Source organism: Puma concolor, chromosome A1 (assembly GCF_028749965.1).
Source record: "Puma concolor isolate L17-30 chromosome A1, mPumCon1.1.hap2, whole genome shotgun sequence".
Classification (NCBI taxonomy): Eukaryota; Metazoa; Chordata; class Mammalia; order Carnivora; family Felidae; genus Puma; species Puma concolor.
The window spans coordinates 510,222-528,728 of NC_141667.1; the positions used below are offsets into that span (position 1 = coordinate 510,222).

At 58.6% G+C, this 18,507-nt stretch overlaps 1 protein-coding gene across 1 annotated transcript; it reads right to left on the reverse strand.

Annotated features, from left to right (window-relative positions):
* Positions 1–2,545: 2,545 nt before the first annotated feature.
* Positions 2,546–11,705, reverse strand: LOC147583971 (uncharacterized). Its single transcript, XM_086674838.1, has 6 exons — positions 11,691–11,705; positions 11,431–11,590; positions 10,994–11,082; positions 9,910–10,510; positions 7,613–7,765; positions 2,546–5,165 (listed from the first exon to the last, which is right to left on the reverse strand). The coding sequence occupies exons 1-6, from the start codon at positions 11,703–11,705 to the stop codon at positions 4,933–4,935; spliced, it is 1,251 nt and encodes a 416-aa protein (XP_086530964.1). The 3' UTR covers positions 2,546–4,932.
* Between the last annotated feature and the right edge of the window lie 6,802 nt (positions 11,706–18,507).

Below are 18,507 nucleotides of genomic sequence, written 5' to 3' on the forward strand. Positions count from 1 at the left end.
TATTTTGCGTTCCAGTCCACGAATATTGTAAATCTTTCCGTTTATTTGGATTGTGCTCAGTTTCTCTCATCAATAGTTTGTAGCTTTAAGTACATACATTTGGTGCTTGTTTTATTTTATTTTATCATTTTCAATGCTATTGCAGGTGGAATGGTTTTCTTAATATCATTTTGAGATTTTTCGTTGTTAGTATACAGAAATATAATTGGGGTTATTATATTGATTTTGTATCCTACCACCTTGCTGAGCTATCTTATTATTTCTACCATATATCTTGCAGATTTGTTAGAAGCATGTTTCCTGCAAATAAATACAGTTTCATTTTCAAATCTATATGTCTGTGTATTTCTTGCTGTATTACACTGGCTGGAACTTTAGTCAAATGTCAAATAGAAGTTTGAGGTGGACATTCTTGCCTCAGTCTCAATCTGTGAAGAGCAGACATAAACAGACACACACACACACACACACACACACACACACACACACACACCCCTTACTCCATGTCTGTGGCCTATAGTTATTCCCTAACACTTTTTTAAGAATGGACAATTTCAAACACCCAGGAAAGTGGAAAGGATTGTACAAGAATGCCCACACACTCAATTTCCAGGTCCTATCATCATTAAAATTTTGCTGTAAATATTTCTTTTTAAACACGTGACTATCCATCCATCATTTTATTTTCTGGTCCTTTTCAAAGCCAGCAGGACACAGACATCAGTACCCTTTGTTAAAGCACACGGATGCCACTTCAGTCTTAGCACACCCCAATTGCACTGCATTTATCTCTTTCTCTCCCCTTACACACACACACACACACACACACACACACACACACACACACACTATAAGCCCTAAAGTTAAGAATATTTTCTGTCAGTTTTTCTTGTCTTCTCCCTCCACCTTTGTTCCCATATGAGTAGCATGCCCGGGTACCGAGTAAATGCTTCAAATCAAACAAGCAATCCCAAGCGTTTTCTGTCCTCATTCCGGGGGCAGCCTGAGACCCTTCACGTGCCCGGCGGCTCTCACCTGCAGCGGGGAGCTCTCCCGGCACGTGGCGATGGTGGGACACAGACCCGGACACCTCGGCTGCGGCGGGGTCTCCTTGCGCTGCTCTCTACAGGGATGGGGCAAAAGGGAGGACAGACTCCCATCAGCAAAGAAGGGCCTTGCTTTGTGCAGTGAGCTCAGAGAGCGCCGCCGACAGCTGCAAAGCTCCATGCACTGGCCGCCATCGTGACATGCTCGTCTGCGGAGCCTCAGAGCCAGCAGCTCCTGGGAGGCCGTCCGTGTGCCCTCGGGTTGGCTGCACGACGGAGGACACAGCGCAGGAGCGCCACCCGTAAAGGTCTATGACTGCTTGCCGGCGGGAGGCCACAGGGGTGCTTCTTCCTGCTGCGGCGCCCCCACGCTGGGCCACTGCGTGCCCGAGTCTGTGGGTGCAGCAGAGCTCAGTTACAAATGGACAAAGTGACCTGCCTTGGAGACCACGGCATTGTCACTTTGTGCTCATTCCTTGCAGCAACTGTAGGAAACGGAGGATTGTCCTTGATTACCCAAGTAGGTCCAATGCAATCACACGAATCCTTAAAAACTGAGAAATGAGGAAAAGGAGGAGGTCCGAGAGATCTAAACTATGAGGAGACTAGACCCACCATTACCGACTTAGAGACAGAAGGGCCACGTGGCAAGAGCGGGAAAGCAACAGCTGCATCGGCATTCTCAATCTGCCCAGAAGCAGACTCGTCCCCATAACCTCCAGAAGGGAGGGCTGACCTGTAAGCCGTGACTGCTGCCTTGGGAGGCACCAGCCAGGGACCCAGCTGAGCTTGCCAGGCACGTGACCCACAAGCGCTTTCAGACGAGTCTTAGTTCAAGCCACTACATTTGTGGGAATTTGCCACGTAGCAATAGAAAATAAATACAAGCCACTTGATGGACATTAGCTGAGCACAACACCTGTAGAATTAGGCAAGAAGTATCTTCACACGTGTGATCCTGCTTTCGCAGCAGATTAACGGTCCAGAGGAAATACTCCCAACAAATTGGCCTGATAACTACTATTAGAGAGAAGCACCTTAGAGAGTCCGACACTAAGTTCTCCCCTAAAATATACCAGTGATTTACATCATGGAACTCCACAGGCACTTACTGAGTGGATTTTTCTTTTGGGGGGTGGGCGGAGTGCCACATGATTTAAACATATTCTCTGATCTCTAGGAGCTGACATTCTGACAGTGGGCTTTGCCTAACATGTAAGGCTGTGAGTGTCCAGGTCAAACTAGGGACACTTCTGCAGGAAAGAGAGGCCACTGTGACAGACGGCCCAGCGCATTGAGAGGGCTTGTCTCTCAACACAATCGACCTTTCAATACAAAGGTTAGCAGCTCACTTTCCAGTTGGAGAAGGGAACACTATAGTGATTGAAAATAAGAAATAACATTCCAGAAATGAGGAATATGGTCCCTCGCAAAGATGAAATAACTTATATTCATAAAAATTATGGTTCTTTTTCTTTTAACTATGTCCACAACGTATGGAATTTTTTAAAGTTTATTTATTTATTTTGACAGAGAGAGACCTTGGGGAGAAGGGGCAGAGAGAGAGGCAGAGAGAATCCCAAGCAGGCTCACTGCTGCCAGCACACAGCCCAACGTGGGGCTCAAACCTACAAACCGTGAGATCATGACCTCAGTAGAAACCAAGTGTCCCATGCTTAACCTAAGCCTGAGCCACCCAGTGGCACCACAATATATGGAATTTTTAAAAGGGGCTCAAGAGTTGAACAATGTGATTACAATTTTATAAAAACAAAGCATCGTGAGTATAACTCACAAAATAACACTAAAACGGAACTTGGAAGACAGTCCTCGGAGCGCCAGCAGTGACTGCAGCGCGTGGGGCGGCCAGCGACTTTGGGTCCCCAGTTCCTGCGCGGCGTCCACACCGACTGCCCGAAAACGGGGTTAGCCTCGGTTGCTTCTAGAGGCGGCTGGCCCCCAGGCCGGTCAGGGTGAGGGGAATGTGCTCAGATTGTACCTGGACCGCAGTGAGGCGATGCTTCAAGTGAAACTCCCAAACGACCCGGGTTTTCCCAGAAGCATGGCCACCGGGTGTCTAAGGAAACAAACGCAGAAGGAACGAGCGGATTCTTTGGAGGGATTCCCGCTCCTCCGTCGCGAGCCGGCACCGGCCCTGCGACCCGCCCCGCTCCGCCGGAACACGGGAGTCGCCCCCGACCCGTTTCTGCGAGGACCGAGCTTCCGAGAGCACCACCGAACTGAGGCACTTCCGGCCCGCTCCCCCGGGGGAGACCGACTTCCGGGGCAGTTTCAGGGCGTGGAGCTGAGACCATGCGGCTCCGCTCCCTCCCGCCTCTAGGGAATGTTTATTGTAACTCCACTTCGAACTCCGCCTTCCTCAGAACTGCACGAAAACTATTTAAAAATTTACACAGAAACTAAAAACGTGGAGGAATTGTCAACTATGAAAACTAAAGAATGCCGAGGGCGTTCCCCTGCCGGACGTTCAGGGTGAGGCGCGGCCGGAAGAGGGTCTCCCGGGGGAGCCCGGGGCACCAGGTCCTGGGCGAAGTGCGGCGCTGGCTCAGGGCGACATAACGACCTTAGCCCCTGTCTCCGTGAACACGCAAACAAATTCAGGACGGCTTGGAAATCAAAAAGCAAAGCGAATAAAACTGGTGAAAATACTAGCAAAGAATGTGAACATTTGTGTAACCTTGGAGTCATGAAGACTTTTTAAAGCAAGACTGTTGAGAGCATATAGTATTTGTCAGACAGATAAAACAACTCTAGTAAGCTTACACATTTACCTACGTGCAGATGGACTCCGGTCGTCATCTGCTTGCTGTGGGCGATAAAAATTCACAAAGTGAAAAAGCTGCTGACACTGGGCTTAGTCTTATACACAATTCAAGTCAGTTATTAGTTAATTTTGAGTAATGGTGCCTCAGTCTCCTGGGCCCTAGGAAAGGATCTCACTGGGGGATAGCACCCATCACATGAATACCTGTGTTTTCACTTCTAATAGTTAAGAAACTGGAAGTGGGATTGCTGACTTCAACGGTGAGTATACATTTCACTTTTTAAGAAAACACCACACTGCTTATCAAAGTGATAGAGTTTGGTGTCTGCACTAGTAACGTAGGAGCCTTTCGATCTACAGCTTCACCAACGCTTTTTATTGTTGGTTCTTTTGATTATAGCCATTCTAATGGGTGTGTAATGGTATCTTACTGTGGTTTTGTGTTTTCTTAGTGGTAAATGATGTCGATGTGCTTATCTGCCACCATGGATCCTCCTTGGTGAACAGTTGGTTCAAATCTTTTGCCCATTTAAAAAGTTAAAACACTGGGTCATTTTTCTTATAATGGAATTTTGAATTCTTTATATATTCTGGACACAAGTATATGATTTGCATATATTTCTGCCTTTGGCTTATGTTTTCATTTTCTTAATGGCACCCGTTTGAAAAGCAAATGTTTTTAATTTTGATGAGAAGCAGCTGCATTAATATATGGGCCTAAAAGGAGTCAGCCCTGCCGGCTTGATTCTGTGGATAGTGAACGTACAAATCCTCCCACACACCAAACACACATGTACCGTGCTGCACACACACACACCATGTACACATGCACACATACACATGCACTCAGTCACACACATGCACTCAGTCACATACACGCACTGTATCTCACACTAAACACACACACACAAAACCACACACACACGCACTGCATCACATACTATGCACACACAACCACACACATGTGCATCACATTATACACATCATGCACTCACACGTGCAAACATGCAGTGCATCTCACACCAAACACGCACACGCACACACACCGCATCACACACACCTGCACTGCATCACACAACGCGCGTGCACACACACACGGGATCAGAGGACTGTGCCAACACAGAAGCAAAGGACTGTGTTTGAGAAGTCCCAGCTGCAAGGTGACACTGGGCGCTGCCCCAGGCCCGGATAGCGCAGATGGTGAAGCAGAGGGGCACCCGCTACCTGTGGCGTGCTTATTTTGAAGGACAGCTCTTTCCTCCCTGCTGGAACTTTTGGAGTCTTTTGACAGCGGTTCTGTGTCACATACTCATACGTGCTCAACTTCTTGAACACTAGAGAGGAGAAAGGCGGAAACGGGCAGTTACAATTACGCAGGCGGGCAGAGTGGCCCACAGGCCACAAGCCGGTCTTCCAGGGCTTCCCCCCAGGGTGCCGGGAGCTGCCTCCTAACCCCGGGCGCCGGGAGGCTGCTGCATGGCCACCCCAGGGCCCACCTGGCCTGTGGGAGGCAAGCGGTAGCTCGTCACAGCCCCAAGGCTGCTGGCGCCCCGTCCCAGGAACAGCTGCCCTGCAGCCTTCCAGGCCCGCAAAGCCAGTGTGGACCCGGACGCCGGCTCCGGCACTGTGCCAGAAGCACCCCGGGTCACTGAAAGGACATCTGAGACCCAGGTCTGTCAACAGACAGCACCGTCCACGAAACGGGTTCTGTGCCTGCTTCAGCAGAGGCACCAATCCTCCCACTTCTCTTTCCCCAAAACCAACACGAGGACAGATGGCTTCTAATTATTTCTGGAAAGGGAGAAGGGCCGCCCACAGAAGCCTATTCGCAGCTGGAGGAGCAGACGGAGGGTGGGCTGCCCCCACACCCGCGTGGAGCCCGTTCCCTTCCCTGGGTGGTGTGTACAAGTGCGTCTGTCTGTGTTTGCTTTGGCTTCCTGCTGAACTCCACCTGGCTCTTACTGGTCCTCCCACCTCCCCCAGAACCTGCGTCAGGGCGTCATTTGCGCCTGGCCACACGCTCGCGAAAACACTCGTTCTCTTGCAGGGATTGCAGGGATGGCTGCCATCGTCATCGGGTGGCAAGTACACACTGTGTGTTCCCCAGAGCTCACACTCGTCCTGAGTTTTGTGTAAACGCCTTCATCTGACAGTAGCGAGAGGAGATGTGGCTGGGGAGGGAGGCCAGAGTGCGGTGTGCACCGAATGAGCGTCTGCCATGTCCCCCCCCCCCCCCCCCCCGCGGCGACACTAGGCGCCAGCACAGCAGCCAGGGCCGCTGGTCTCTGGGATGCTCTGTCCCCCCGCTCGTGTGGAGGAGGCTTTCCCCACACTCCTGCTGCTGGCACCCCGACATCCGTGCGTCTTCCTGGGAGGTCTTGCCCTCACCAACGCTGCACTCCGCTCGTGCTGCAGCCTCGTCAGGATGTCCTTCCCCCAAACTTCAACACGGGGCGTCCAGCTGCCCACGGCTTCCGACAGGCCCCCCAGCAGCCCCCACCCCCCACCTCAGGGTATTTGCATCACACCGTCCCTTGGAGAGTGGGTGGCCCCCGCGCCTTGCATAAGAGGTGAGGGGCGTCACTTCCATGACTGGGCTACAAAAGGCCGGCTGCCCCCTCGTGCTGGAGTGTCCTGGTGGGAAGAGGCACCGGCCAACAACTCACGGGGAACTGAGGCCAGGAACTGGCCTGCCAACACCCTGGCGTTGATCCTAAACGTGGGTCCCGGTCGGATGAGACCACAGCCCTCCCCACACCTGGCGGAAGCCTTGTGGCCGAGCAGGGCCAGTGGACCCAGCGAAGCTATGCTGAACCCATGACCCACAGAGACTGCAAGGTGATAACTCTGTTACTTCAAGCAGGGTAAGTTTACTGTAACAATAGCTAATAATCCAACTTTTTCTGGAAGTCTGTGTTTTGCTGTCCAGATACCCTGTCAACAGTACCTTGAGCCATAAGCTCCGTGTGCGTCTCCCTCCCCTACCCCCACAGTGAGTGTGGCACCACCACCCTCCCTGTTGCTTGGGTTGGGGCCCTCTGGTCCCTCTCCCATTGGCCATCTGTCCCGTGGGCCTATTCTCCAGTCTCACATCCATCTGTCCTGAGTGGCCGCAGTGGACTTCTGGACCTGCCCAGCTTGCCACCTGCCGGCTGTCATGTAGGCTGCAGCTGGGGCACTGTCCCCAAATGCACCCTTGTCCCTATTGGCCAGTGCGTGGAAGCTTTAGGATAAGGGCCTGGGCTGACCCACCGCTGGCTCTGGGTGCTGATTCTGGCCCTGGCTCTGCTGAGGACACTCCCTGTGCCAGACCTGCTCCGGCAGCCACATAGGGCCCCCGCTGCCACCTTCTCCCTTGCAGAGGCCACAGAGAGAAGTCGTGTCCTCCCCTGGGCCACGGCATAGTGGAGCCTGCTGCACGCAGTGCTGCGTGGACTCCAGGAAACGGCCAGTGTCCCTGCAGCGAGCTGGGTCAGCAGATACCCTGTCGCTGGCTCACTATTTTTCATTGTTAGGACTTGGTGCTTCTCTAAATCCCCTGTTCTTTTTTTAATGGTGCCTGTTCCTGCCTCACACGTTCTGCTCCCTTATCTAACTTACTCCTAGGCCCTCTCGTGTCCTCTGCGGGCCTCAGAGCAGAATGAGCCCGGCTGTCCCTCTAGGGGTGTCTCTGCCTGTGATTTGTCTGCTGTGCTCGTTTCTAGCAGGGGCCAGCAGACCTTGTCTTGGGCCATGTTGGAACGCAAGGGACAAAGACTGGAGTGGGGGTCAGGACACATACTTAAGAAGAGGTGGAAGATGAGCAGGTGTCCAAGTAGCAGGAGGCTGAGGGCGGACAGCAGCAGGACGAACACCCCAATGCCCAGGACCACCAGGGTCTTCGTCTTTACAGGGAACAAAGGAAGGAACAGCAGCCAAGTGTCCTTGGAGACGTCTGCGGAGGCAAGGGAGACGCGCATGCATCCAGCACCTGGGGCATGGCCAGCCCCTCCTTGGGAGGTGGGGGAGGGTGAGCAGCCCGAGGGAGCCTCTTCCCCACCCCAGTGTGTGCCCTACCTCGCCCAGGTGCCCTTGCAGCCCCCTGACTGAGGTGGGTGTCGCAGCCCCACTTTACGGGTCTGGAAGGTGAGGCTGGGAGAGGATAACTAAGGGTCCGGGTCACAGAGTCTGACACCCTGCCTGGCTGAACCCCCACCCTGTCCCGAGGGCCATGCCACTGTGCCAGGCCCTCCCCGTTCTCAGTCAGCCGCCCTCACAGGGAACTGCAAGGCAGTAGCCAGCGCCTTGGGACATTTCCAGGATGTGGTCCTCTGGGCCCCGAGGGCTGCTGACACTTCCAAACTTAAGTGTGAGGAAAGCACTGAGGAATCTGCAGGCAGGCCCATGGAGATGGAATCCAGCTGAAACGCTCTCATCCCACCACAGAGTCTGGGAGGTACTGATTCCAGTCCCTTATGTGGCATGGAAAAGTGGCCGCCAGGCCCGCTGTGCGCCTCGGGGGCTGCAGCGCAGTGTGCATGAGGCCGGATGTACCATGGGGTGGCCGGCCACATGCTTGTCCCCTCAGCCGTAATGTCTTGATGATTCCCACCAATGAGAGCAAAGTGCCCCAGGGAACTGGCGGGTAAGCAGCCCCATGGAGTCTTCTGGAACAGCAAACCCAGGAGATTGCCTCAGTCATCAGGCAATCATGTGCGGCACATCCACAATGGTTCCGGGGCCAGCAAGTTCCCAGAGAGAAGCACCTTCGGAGACCAGGCTGCCCTCTGTCCTGCCAGCGTGTGGCAGCGAGGGCCCAGCCGACGCCCACATTGGGAGGAAGTAAGGACACGTGCCATGGAACTCGGGTGCACTGAGGCTGCCCCTTACCACGTGCGAGCCACATTTCAGAGTGTGTTGGGGCGATGAGAGGCCCCGTGGCCGGGAGGACCTTTGCGGGGAAGCCCCAGTGCCCACCGGTGACTGTTCTGAGGCGGCGGTCACCGGCCAGCCCTTCTGCTCAGGCTGCGTGTGGAGACTGTCAGGAAGGATGGCAGGCGGAGGCCTCCAGCTGGCTGTGTGCAGAGCGCAGGTGGCTCTTCCCGCTGAGCAGGGCCGGGTCTCGCTGAGACCCCACTGTTCCCTTTTACCATGGAAATCACCAGGATACACTCCGGAGCAGGTGCAGGTCAGATGGCCCATCCCACGAGGGCTCATCCAGCCCAGGTGCAGTGCGGGCCTGGGGGTGAAGGTGCACAGGGCATGGTGCCCCTCCAGGAAGAGGGCATGGCCGTGACGTGCTCTGGAGAGAGGCCTGGACTGAGAAAGGAAGCTTTGCTCTGCACCCTGAGGGCTGAGATCCCCACTCAGGACAGACACACGAGGTGCTCTGCTTGGGGTCCTCCCTGCATCAGTGTCCAGGGCTGCTGTGACCGATGGCCACAGACCAGGCAGTTTCAACAGCAGAGATGAAGCCCCGATGTCAGGCTGTTGCAGGGCCCGTCTCCCTCCAAGGCCACGGGGGAGGATCTATCCTTGGATCTTCCAGCTTCTGGGGCTCCAGGCACCCCTGGGCTTGTGCCCATGTCCCCCCAGTCTCCTATAAGGATGTTTTCACTAGATCCAGGACCCCACACATTGCCGGGTAACCCATGATCATCTCAGGATCCTTAATCACATTTGGGAGGACCCTCTCTCCAAATAAGGTCATGGTCACAGGCCCGGAGGGTGGGCAGTGGTGGGCAGACCTTTGAGGCACATGTGTTCCCAAGGCCAGGCTCCTGGAGCCGCTCAGCAGACACCTGCAGCCACACACCACCCGGCACCTTCCCCAGGCAGCCCTGCCCTCCCGCCCCACCCTGCTCCCTGCCAAGACCAACTACTGGGTGATGGGCACCGGGCCCCAAACCTGCCTTCTGGTGCCTGGGGGGCTGCTGCCCTCCTGCCCGGCCCCGCAGCTCAACCAGCTAGGGGGCGGGCCAGACTGATACCCCCCATAGGGAGAGCTTTCCCCGAAAGACAGCTGGAGGGAGAGGCTACCACCACGAGGGACCCGAGAGAAAGCAGCGCCAGAGAGGAGCCCCCACCCCCACCCCGTACCTTCATAGAGGGGATGAGTGCGCAGCACCTCCGGGTTGACAAAGTACTGGATGAAGATGTACAGCAGGATGGTGATCAGGCAGAGCAGGCTGGCCGAGGCAGAGACCAAGGAGCAGAAGAAATATCTGCGGGGGGCAGAGCCAGACTCAGGGCTGGGCAAGGTGCCCCTGACCCTGAACCCAAGGCCCAGCCTTCTTCCTGTCTCCTGGCACCCGAGCTCCCCAGGGGACGCCCTGAGGGCACCTCCAGTTTCTCTGTCCCCCTCCCACCCCCACGCGGCAGTGAGAAGGGCCCGGCCTGGCTCCCAGGTGGGTACACAGAGGCTCCAAGCAGGTCGGGCCGCCCGCAGCTTCCTCCACACGCCGCCACCGCTCACCAGGGCTCCACCAGGTCGGGGTCGGGACCACCACCCCTGCCCCCCATGTTGCACGGGATCCTGGGTGCTGTGCTTCCATCCAGAGGCATGGAAGCCCAGCAGGTCGGGAAGGCCAGAGGTGCTGGGACAGGCACCTGGCCGGCCAGCGGCCCACGGTGCATCATCTCCACACACCCTCCAGGGGCCTGTGCACACTTCTGTGCACAAGTGACATCTTGTGCTTTGGCATTAGACCAGAATCACTCCTGTCCTCTTGCCTGTGCTCAGGACAGAGAATGATCTAACCATCCAAAAATTAAATTCTGGTCAGCAATTCTTGGAATAAGCTTCTGCTGCAAGGTCTTCCTTTGGGCTTTCTACCGTGGTGATATTTAAGGAAACCGTTTCTTTAGCATTTTCAATCTTCATCAATGTCTTTTCTCCAGCTGAAATTTATCTGACTCCGTTATTCTTTTCCAGAACATCTTGAGGTTTGTTTTTTTTTTTTTTTTAACACATCTTTAGGCAGAGAGCTAAAATGTGAATGTCCTCAAAGGGTCACATGGATGTGGAGGGCAGCCTGCATTGTGGCCCCTTGTCGAAGGCCCTGGAGGGCACATGTCCTGTGTGTCCCCAAGCTGCAGGGGGCAGAAGCCTGGCCCCACACCTGGCTCTGGTCCCCGGGGAGCCTGTAATGTGCAGTGCAGCTGTTCCAGCCGGCGGGCTCACCCTCAGCAGAAGGCCCTCGGCCATCCGCTGCTGCTGGCACCCGGCCAGAGGCGGCCCTCCCGGCAGGGTGAGGGCCAAAGCCACTCCAGCTGCACGTTCGGGGCCAGAAACGTCGCTGTCGTCCCTGACTCCCGCGTCTGTGGTGCCTCAGCGCCCAGTCCGGGCACTTCCCCATGAAGGCACGTCCTCTCAGGAGCTTATCACACTTTGCCAACTGTTTTGGCCAACTCGTCTTCTAAATGCAGTCATTTCCTGTTGCTTTCTCTGCCTGACGGTGGAAGGGACAGGAGGGAGTCTGGGACTCCACGTGGACAGGGGTGGCCACGCCCTCACCAGGACCCCCGCACACACGGTGCCCTCACTCACTTCTGTGCACACTCCTTGCTGCTGACACTGCCCAGTGGGTAGGAGGGCTCCTGGGGCCCAGCCGTCCCCACCAGGAACTTCTGCAGCCTGTTGTGCCCGGAGGCCACTGTCAGGACCTCGGAACTCCACCCTGTGTGCCCTTTGGGGCCCGGTCTGCTTGGTCCTCCTCAGTGGCAGGGCCACAAACCCTCGCCCGTCCCCAACGGCTGACCAGACCTCAAGGCCACCAGCCTGTGGCACCAAGGCCTTAAGAGGAGCGTCTGGGGGAGAGAAGAAAGCCCTGCTACCCTGAGGAGGCAGCCCCAGCTGGCCTGGGGCTCCTCCTCTGTACGGGAGAGGGCGGCATGGGGGCTCCCAGGCCCCCGATTCTCATTAGACTTTTCTAATCATGACAGCTTTGCATTTCCTTCTGCTCAAAGCAGCAACACTTGTCCAACCTGAACAAGTGGAGCATTTCTTGACTGGGTTGCACGGAGCATGGTCCTCCTGGACCAAGCTGCACGGAGCACAGACCACGACGCTCCATGACCGGGCTGCACGGAGCACAGACCACGACGCTCCATGACCGGGCTGCACGGAGCACAACCCTCCTGGACCGGGCTGCACAGACCACGACGCTCCGTGACCGGGCTGCACGGAGCACAACCCTCCTGGACCGGGCTGCACGGAGCACAGACCACGACGCTCCGTGACCGGGCTGCACGGAGCACAACCCTCCTGGACCGGGCTGCACGGAGCACAACCCTCCTGGACCGGGCTGCACGGAGCACAGACCACGACGCTCCATGACTGGGCTGCACGGAGCACAACCCTCCTGGACCGGGCTGCACAGACCACGACGCTCCATGACCGGGCTGCACGGAGCACAACCCTCCTGGACCGGGCTGCACGGAGCACAGACCACGACGCTCCATGACCGGGCTGCACGGAGCACAACCCTCCTGGACCGGGCTGCACGGAGCACAGACCACGACGCTCCATGACCGGGCTGCACGGAGCACAACCCTCCTGGACCGGGCTGCACGGAGCACAGACCACGACGCTCCGTGACCGGACTGCACGGAGCACAACCCTCCTGGACCGGGCTGCACGGAGCACAGACCACGACGCTCCATGACTGGGCTGCACGGAGCATAACCCTCCCGGACCGGGCTGCACGGAGCATGACGCTCCATGACCGGGCTGCACGGAACATAACCCTCCTGGACCGGGCTCCATGACCAGGCTGCACGGAGCACACCTGCTATGAGTGGTGGGTGAGCAGTGGAACCCCTTGCAGCGCCATGAGCCGGCGAAGGCCACTCTGAACTAACCGGGAGAGCCCCTGCGACTTTCTTGGCCACTCACAGCCTGGGCCCTAGCACGTGGGGTCCTGGCGAAGCCCGTGCAGGACTGAACACCTGCTCCCAGTGCAGCCTCGGCCCACATCCTCTGTGCTCTGACGGCCTCCGGGAGAAAGTGCCCGGGTCCAGGCCAGCAGGCCAAGGACAAGTCAGCTCAGCCTGAGCCCCTCTGGATGGGGCTGGGCCTCCACGTTTGGGAGGGGCTCCAGGCCAACACATTTCAGAGCCAGACAAGGAGAACAGAAAGACGCTAAGGACCGCTGTGCTGGGGACAGCACGGGACTCCCCCCACTGCCTGTGGCCCCCACCCTCTTACCCATGAGGCCCCCAGCCTGCAGGACCCCTCTCTCTGGGCCCCCTCCCCCTGACCAATCCCCCTCCCTCCCCCAGTCCGTTCACCCTCCCCCCTCCCAAGTCCCACCTCCCCCTTCCCTAGCACCCCACCCCTCTCCCCTGCCAAGGACCTCCTCTCCCTCCCCCAGGACCTCACCCCTCCCCACTTCTAGGTCCACCCCCCACCCCCCCGCCCCCGCCCTGCAATGCCCTTATCCCTCTTCCCTGCTGGGTCTCCCTCTCCCTCCCCCAGGACTCTGCCCCTCCCTCCCGGACCTCCCCCTCCAGCCCCTCACCTGTAATTCCTGCCCCCTACACAGTTGTTAAGCCATTTGCAGTGGTGGTCAAAGTCAGATACAGACTTGTTGCAGGCCCTACAGTGTTTAGCCTTCTTGTTCCTAGAAGGAAGAATTCACATGAGCAGCCCATTAGCAGCATGTGCAGGAGGAAGACAGGGTCAGAAGGGAGAGACAGGTGGCAGGGAAGACCAGGCCCCAGGCAGGTTATCTTCCCTCAGCCACGCCTGCCACACGGTGCCACCAGCTCCCATCCTGAGCCACAGGCCTCCCTCCCAGGCTGCCTGCTGAGCCTTCAGTGCTCTGACTAGCCCAGGTGGGGTTCCGGTGGGAGGGCTGGGACTCATCTGAGCCCCTAGATGGGTGAGGGGTCCTGCGTGTCTCGGGGCCACTGCTGCTCATTCAAGGAAAGCAGCACCAGTCAGCTGCATGGAAACAGAAAGGCCGGGGCAGGACCTGCCTGTGCACAGCACGGGGAGGGGACGGGTCCACACGGCAGGGGCCGCGCCCTCGGGGCTGCCTGCCCCCACACGCTGGGCACTCACACGGTGACCTCTCACAGGTGGCAATATTGGTTCTCGATGACATGCGTGTGTTTGGATGGGTCGAAGGTGGGTACGGGCTGCGAGTAGTTCTTGAGCCGTACGTTGGTTTCAGCAGGATCGATGGAAATTGCAAGCAAGTGGACCGCGAAGTGGAAACAGAAAAGCCCACCCGTCACCTGGGCGTGAGTGTGTCAAGGAACGTGCGGCCAGGCCTGGTCAACACGGCGAAGGTGCCCGCTCAAACCAGAAGCAGGACCCTGGAGGCGCCTGCTTGCGGCCTGAGGGCGTGGACCCCACGCTTCACCAAGGCAGCAAGGTAAGGCCCTCAGGGGCCAGCGGCCACCACGCTGGGTGCCGAAGTCGTGGGGGTTCTTTGGGCAGCAGAGATGCTCAGAGCACGTGCGTCGGGGGAAGAAGACAGTGTATCATCAAAAAATGGAGGGGAGCAGGGAGGGCTCACACAGCCAGTCTGCACGGTCTATCTGGGTCCTGTCTTGTCTCTCCTCGCCCCTAGGCCCCTCTGGCTCTCTGGACCCACTCCCGCCGTGGCACCCAGGGTAAAACCAGTCCCCGGGCTCCCATCCTCCTCCTCCCCTTCGGGGCCAACACACTGTCTGTCTCCTTGGAAACCAAACAGAAGAGGTGGAAGCCGCCTCCCTGTCAGCCCTGCCCTGCTTCCCAGGACCGGTGCTGAATGGGAGCGTTCAGGGTTTACAGGCTGGGTTCCAGGGTGTGGCAGGGGGAAATGACCCAGCCTGGGAGGCGAGGCCACGGTGCACAGGGTTCTGCCGGGATCTGACAGGGGTGGGGGTTCGGGGCAGGGGGCTGGGGCTACTGCTCAGTCCTACGGGAAGCCCCCTCAGGGTCCTCCTCAGACCTGCCAGCCGCCTCCGCCTCAGCCTCTGCCTCCGCCTCCACGGGCCTGGGGCTGACAGGCGGGGTCCTGCCTCCACAATGCACTAGCCTGAGTGGGAGGCTGCTTCTGGCCCAAATCGCTCATTCCTCCCTCGCCCTCCAGCCTCTAGGCACCACGTGCAGACCCAGGACTCAGGCTGCCAGATGACGGCATGGAGGCAATGGGGACCCAGCCCTGCTGGGGGAGGAGGGCAGGCGAGAATGAGCTGAGGGCCATGAGGATCAGCCCAGGAAGCTGGTGTCCATGCCAGGGGTGAGTGGAAGGGTGGCTGAGAACCAGCCAGGCCCTGGGGGACCTGCACGGGGGCACGAGACTGACCAGATCCCTCAGTGCCACATAAGGGATGTGGTGACACCAAGGCCCTTCCTGTGGCCACCGGACCCTGCAGGGCTGGGTAAGGCCTGACCCTCCCCTGCTCTGCTGTTCCATTCAGGGTTCCATCCATGGGGCCGCGGCCAGGTGGTCAGGGGCCTGGTCAGGCTTTGCCATCACAGCTGGAGACACCAACAGTGTGCTGGCACACGGTCTCCCTGCACCTGCTCCCTGAAGCCTGAGGCGCTGGCTGGAGGCAAGCACTGTTTGTGTGGTTACTGGGGCAGCGGGAGCAGGTCCTGAGCACAGGGGTCCGGCCCAGGACAAGAGGTGCGGCAGGAAGGCCCCTTCCTCTTTCGCATCAGAAACAGGCAGGCTAGGTGTGGGGGAGGGACTGAGGCGTTGGGGCCCTTGGAGACAGTGTAGGGGCAGCGTGGCCTGCACTCTAGCCTCAAACTGGAGGCAGCGAGGCCCCTGACCTGAGCCTGATTTTCCCCTCCTGTCCCAACCCTGCAGGTGCCGTGGCCAGGCCACTACCAGAACGTGTCCCCCAGGAACAGAGGGGCAGCCCCCCGCCATGTGGTAGGCAAGCCCCCTTAAGCACAAACACAGGTTCAGGCAGGTCACCCGTGGGAGTGACACGGGTGAGCAAAAGGCCACCGTGTTTTGCCTGGCCATTCACTCCGTCAGCCACTTGGCTGAGAAGTGTCAGCAGGTGGGCACCACACCAAAGTTCTGCCCCCACATTCAGATGCCCGGGTTATGGGTGTCTCTCAGGTTGCAGAGAATAACAAAAAGTAAAAGGCACAGGGTAGGAGGTCTCCAGCGGCAGAAGGCCAGGCCCTGCCCTCGAGGCCCCATCCCCTTAGCGACAATCTGTGTTTGGTAAACACACAGCTCTGCCAGCCCAGGACACACGCCCTCCCGACCTTCCTTTCGGGTCCTTCCGGTTCTGCGGCAGGAAGGGGTGAGGCGCCCCCCAGAGCTCCCACCACCCCCCACCAGCCCTGCAGTCACTGAGGCTAACCTAACCAGGGGTTTCGCCTGGCCACGGCGCAGGCTCCTGGACTAAGACGGGTCACGTCAGAGGCCAGTCCCTCAGCACAGGGACCCTCCGGGGCCCTTCACAGGGGCAGGGCTGTGGGGGAAGCTGGCCGCTGAGGTCAGCGGGGAACCAGGGGTCCGCCTCCTCTGCTGTGTCTTCTGGAGGTGCAACCCAGACCCTGCCCTCCCTCCTGGGGCAGCAGTCCCTGCAGCGCCGAACGACGCTGGCGCCCCCCGGTGGCCAAGCGCTGCGGAGCCTGAGGGGAAAGGAAGCCAGCCAGAACCTGGGACTCGGGCCAGCCAGGGGCTCCTGGGAGAAAGGGTGTGCAAGTGAGCTCGGGGCGCCCTCTGGGCCCGAAAGCAGGTGAGTTCTCAGAGTGCTCCCTGGACAGAGAACACGAGGCAGCTTGAGAAGGCCCCAGAACAGGCTGAGCCACAGCGAAGGGAGAAGGGGGACAACGGATTAGAACCCAGAACGCAAACGAACCCACAGTCAGGGACGGAGGTTAGGATACAGATAGAGGGGCAGCTGGAGGCAGCAAGGAGGCCAGGAACTGGCCCTCCCCGGAGCTGGCCCCTGCCGACACTAAGGGCTTCTCTTCCCAGAACGAGAGAGGGCTCCCTCTCAGAACTGGGAGATGTTTCGCTGTGGTGCGAGTCCCAGTGAGAGTGCCACTCTGACCAGGAAAGTCGTGGGTCGGGCACTGCTGGCCTTCGTGCTAGGACAGAGAGAGGAGACCCCTCGCCACATGCAAAGCGTGAACTGTGCCTGGATTCTGAATTTTAAAAACCCAACAAAGCAGGTTTTGGGGACCAGTGGAGAAATCTACAAGGCTGGCCGACTTCTGCCCATCCTCTTGTGTGTGAAAGACACAAGTTATACGGGGTGATGTGGGGCGTGGGATGTTGGCTTTGCAGGCCCCACCTAGCGTCGTCAACCCTGGGCCACAGGCCTAGAAGTGGGGCAGCTGCATCCGGACACACAGGACCCACATTCCCAGCTCTGTGCCGCTGGATCAGACACCCTGAGGGCCCCACAGGGGGAGGCCGGCCAGATCGGGGGCTGCGTGGCGCTGGGGGGGCAGCAGGCTTGCACATTAGGCCATGGGGGACGCCCAGGCTCACTGGTGGGGTTGGCCAGCGGTGGCCCCCGGAGCATGGATGCGCTGGCGAAACTGAGGTCCGTCACCCACAGAGTGAGGTGTGAGGAGGGGGCAAGGCTGGCAATGCCCGCCTGGCTGGGGGAGGAGCACTCGGCTGCACCTGCCACGCTCCACCAGGGGGCCTGCGCGCCAGCCCCAAGTACGTCTCTGATGCCCGCCCACCTGGCCTAAAGCCTACTCTGGTGACACGTCTGGAGCCTCCTTTCAAGGCCACCACGGGGTTCACAGTCCCCACTGTGGCCTATGTGGCTCCTAACAGCCGGCGGGTTTTCTCTCTGGCCTCGGCCACTCCAGGCACAGCCAACACCCGCCACCAGACTCACCTGTCGCAAGAGGGACACGGTTATAATCGGTGTCTTCCTCGCACCCCTGGCGTGGCTCCCCCGCCAGCCCGCCTGACCCAGCCTACTGCAGACCTGCAGACAAGTGGGGCCCGCATGGGGCACCCCAGACCCTGAGAACGAATGCCATGTGAATCCCTGGGACTCAGCCTTCAGTTTCTGAGCCAGCCCCGCGACCCCTCTGCGACCCTTTCCGGTCGTCCAGGCTGCCTGCCTCACCCCAAAGCCCCTCCAGCCCTGGCCCCCAGGCGTGCTCTCCCTGCACTGACGGCAGGCGAGCAGCAGACACTCTGTGCTTTTAGCCCCGGCCCCAAGCCAGGGAGCCACACCGAGAACGAACGTAAGGTTTCAGGCAGCGTGGCCGTGGCGGGTGTCTGGGGTGAAGAGGAGGAGCGGGGTCGCAGAACAGGGGTCGCAGCGGGAGCTGGTAGGCGTGGCAGGGCCCCGAGCCAGATCTGGGGCAGGGCCCGCGGGGAGCCTCCCTGGGACAGCAGGCGCTGCTCCCACAGTGAAGGATACACCATAGATGACCAAGTTCCAGTTAGGCGGCAGCAAGGGGACGAAGATACCGAAGTTGGCGAAGGCCAAGATGAACAGCATGGTCCAGGCCACCGCCTGGAAGGTGTGCAGGGGCCACGACCAGCCATTCACTCTGGACCAGCGGTGGGGCGAGGCCTGCTTCCTGCTGGCTTCCCGCAGGGCCCCTCTCTGGCTCCGGCCGCACGGATCCATCTGCAAGACGGGAGGAGGGTCACCCCCACCCCCAGGGAAACCGAGGAAAAGATTGCAGGAAAAGCAGACCCTGTGACAACGCGACACTTTTGTGTGCCGAAATCCTCAGGGAATCTTCTGCGA

Excerpts from the sequence above, each read along its gene's own strand:
- LOC147583971 (XM_086674838.1), bottom strand. Across the intron at positions 10,511-10,993 it reads CCGAGGGCCTTCTGCTGAGG|CAAAGCACAAGATGTCACTT; the intron begins GTGAGCCCGCCG and ends CTGGTCTAATGC. Across the intron at positions 5,166-7,612 it reads CATCTTCCACCTCTTCTTAA|TGTTCAAGAAGTTGAGCACG; the intron begins GTATGTGTCCTG and ends TCTCCTCTCTAG.